Source organism: Oratosquilla oratoria, chromosome 37 (genome assembly GCF_046742065.1).
Source record: "Oratosquilla oratoria isolate Oo_2021 chromosome 37, ASM4674206v1, whole genome shotgun sequence".
In the NCBI taxonomy this organism is placed as follows: domain Eukaryota; kingdom Metazoa; phylum Arthropoda; class Malacostraca; order Stomatopoda; family Squillidae; genus Oratosquilla; species Oratosquilla oratoria.
Window position 1 is genome coordinate 28,535,053 of NC_134813.1, and position 2,500 is coordinate 28,537,552.

The 2,500-nt window shown below is 44.0% G+C and overlaps 1 protein-coding gene across 2 annotated transcripts in view; it reads right to left on the reverse strand.

Annotated features, from left to right (window-relative positions):
• The window catches only part of LOC143019599 (uncharacterized), a 15,917-nt gene that overhangs the window by 264 nt on the left and 13,153 nt on the right, over positions 1–2,500 (reverse strand). For both annotated transcript variants that reach the window (XM_076175386.1, XM_076175385.1), the window contains exon 4: positions 1–1,526. This exon is cut by the window's left edge and continues 264 nt beyond it. In XM_076175386.1, coding sequence (XP_076031501.1) covers positions 1,393–1,526 — 134 coding nt within the window. In that variant the 3' untranslated portion in view covers positions 1–1,392. The remainder of the gene's footprint in view (positions 1,527–2,500) is intronic.

Here is a 2,500-nt window from a genome sequence, read left to right on the forward strand (position 1 = left end):
GGTACTCACCACTTACAAGACAACCATTGTACGTCTGACAATTAGATCTATATTACGCCACGTTCCACTTTTGCTTGATATCTCGCTTTTGCCTGTTACACTGACAGATTGATCAAATCGAAGCCATTTCTCTGGTGTCTTGGTTTGACTTATCAGACCAAGACTACTCCGAGGAAAGGTTTTGGGGAAAAGGAGAAACGGGGCAGAGTATGAGGGCAAGGATCGAACTCTGGTCAGAGTCGAAGACAGTATCCGATCGTCCGTGTGCTAAAAGTAGAATATGGCGAACGAGAACCTACGGCACCGCGTGTCAGATAATGTGGAACGTATACTCGGAGGAAACAAGACCGAGATCTACTATGATGTGTCTGTGGGTTTTAGATCCCATGATTCCGTTTATGCATTTATCAGCTTCTCTTCCTATCTTGGAGGCGAGGAAATTTTTTATATTTCACCTCAAAAGCAGATCCCTTTCCCATTCTTTCTTCTTCGCTTTTTGTCTTGTTCATCTTTCTCCTTTGGTTCTCTGTTGTCCTAACGTATTCCTGACATTGACCCTTTATCTATCTGTCCTATTTTGGGGTGACCTCTTGTCTTTAAGTCCTACAGAACATCTTTCTAACTCTTTAAATACTAATTTTGTTTAAGGTTATGTTTTTGGAAGATACATAGTTATTTTTTCGGGAGTACTTCCTCAGTAAGGTGAAATCTGTACGGTTTCTGTCGTGACGAATAGTGGATTATGGCCACAAAAGATGTCATTATCCTATTCATGCAGGTCTCTTTAGCTGGATAAAATCATTCGGCGTTTACCTCAACAGAACCTATACAGCACCTCACAGTACTGAAGGAGTTAACATTATGAGAAAAGTGAAAAAAAAAATCACCACAGAAAGGTTCAAATCCCTGGACTGTATAGAGACGTAGACATCGCAGTCATTTTCTTTGTTTCCAAACGGAAGACAATATTTAAGTGTATGGGTAATATATCTCCCCTGAAGGTTTGAATGATACCTTGACTTTGCCACTATTCCCTGCGACTACTGCCTCTACATTGGTCCCTATCTCTACGGTGGTAGTCTTCGTCGTCATCTTCGTCGTCGTTGCCCTCTCTTGCTGTCCTCCCCTCGTGACTCTTCTTCTTCGTCGCGGTCCACGCAGGAAGAAAAACCTCCACAGAACCGGGAGGGCTCTCTTCCCCATCTCACTCCCAGAGGCTTATACTTCTCCAGCTCCCCGGGAGTCTTGCACTCGACCTCAGGATCCACTTCGACAAAGAGACCCAGAGGCAACATTGTCGTCCCTCTTCGTGACTCAGGACCATCTACGGCGGCCACGCTTCCTTTGTTCAGCCCGTCCCCGGATAGGCCTCTGTTCGGCAGCAGAGAATCTCTACTTGAGCTCCGGAGTGGAGCTCCATCGCTTTTGTACGGCGATGTAGAGAGTGTAGAAGGCGTAGAGGGACACAAAGGCGATGACGGCGAGGATCATGGCGAAGACGACACTGAGAAAGCCATCGTCGATACCTGATGAAAGAAGAGATATTAGAACATAAGAACATAAGAATGAAGGAGACTGCAAGAGACCATAAGGCCTACACTAGGCAGCTCCGTAACTATCACCACCTGTCATCCCCATCCATAAAGTTGTCTAGTCGTTTCTTAAAACAACTGATAGTTACAGCACTTACTACATGATTACTAAGTTTATTCCATTCGTCGACCACCCTATTAGTAAACCAATTCTTGCCTATTTCCCTTTCAAATCTAAATTTGTCCAGTTTATAACCATTACTGCGAGTCCTACCCTGTTGTTTGCATCACCCTTGTTAAAGCCTTTGATCCACTTGAACACCTCTATTAGATCACCCCGCACTCTGCGTCTTTCCAGAGAGTGTAAGTTAAGGTGCCTAAGCCTCTCCTCGTAAGGCAAATTTCCGAGTCCATGTATCATTTTGGTCATTGTTCTCTGTACTGATTCTAGTGAATTGATATCCATTCTGTAGGACGGAGACCAAAACTGTGCTGCATAGTCAAGGATGGGTCTAACTATCGCTAGATAGATTTTAATAATTACCTCTGCACTTCTATTCGTTACCGTCCTAGCAATGAAACCTAATGCTCTGTTAACTTTATTCCTGGCGCTAATGCACTGTTTCCTGGTTTTAAGCTCCAGACTCACTAGAACTCCCAAGTCTCTCTCGCACTCAGTTTTCTCTAAAAGCGTGTTATCTAAGCTGTATCTATTTTCGGGGTTGTGTAACCCTACGTTTAACACGCTACACTTAGAGATATTGAAGTTCATTTGCCATTTCACCGACCATGTGAGCAATTTGTTAAGATCATCCTGCAGAATCTCGGCGTCGTCTCCTGACCTAATTAGGTGTCCTATTTTAGTGTCGTCCGCAAACTTACTAACATCACTATTTATCGCGTCGTCTAAGTCGTTTATATACATAATGAATAACAAGGGACCCAAAACCGAGCCCTGGGGGACCCCA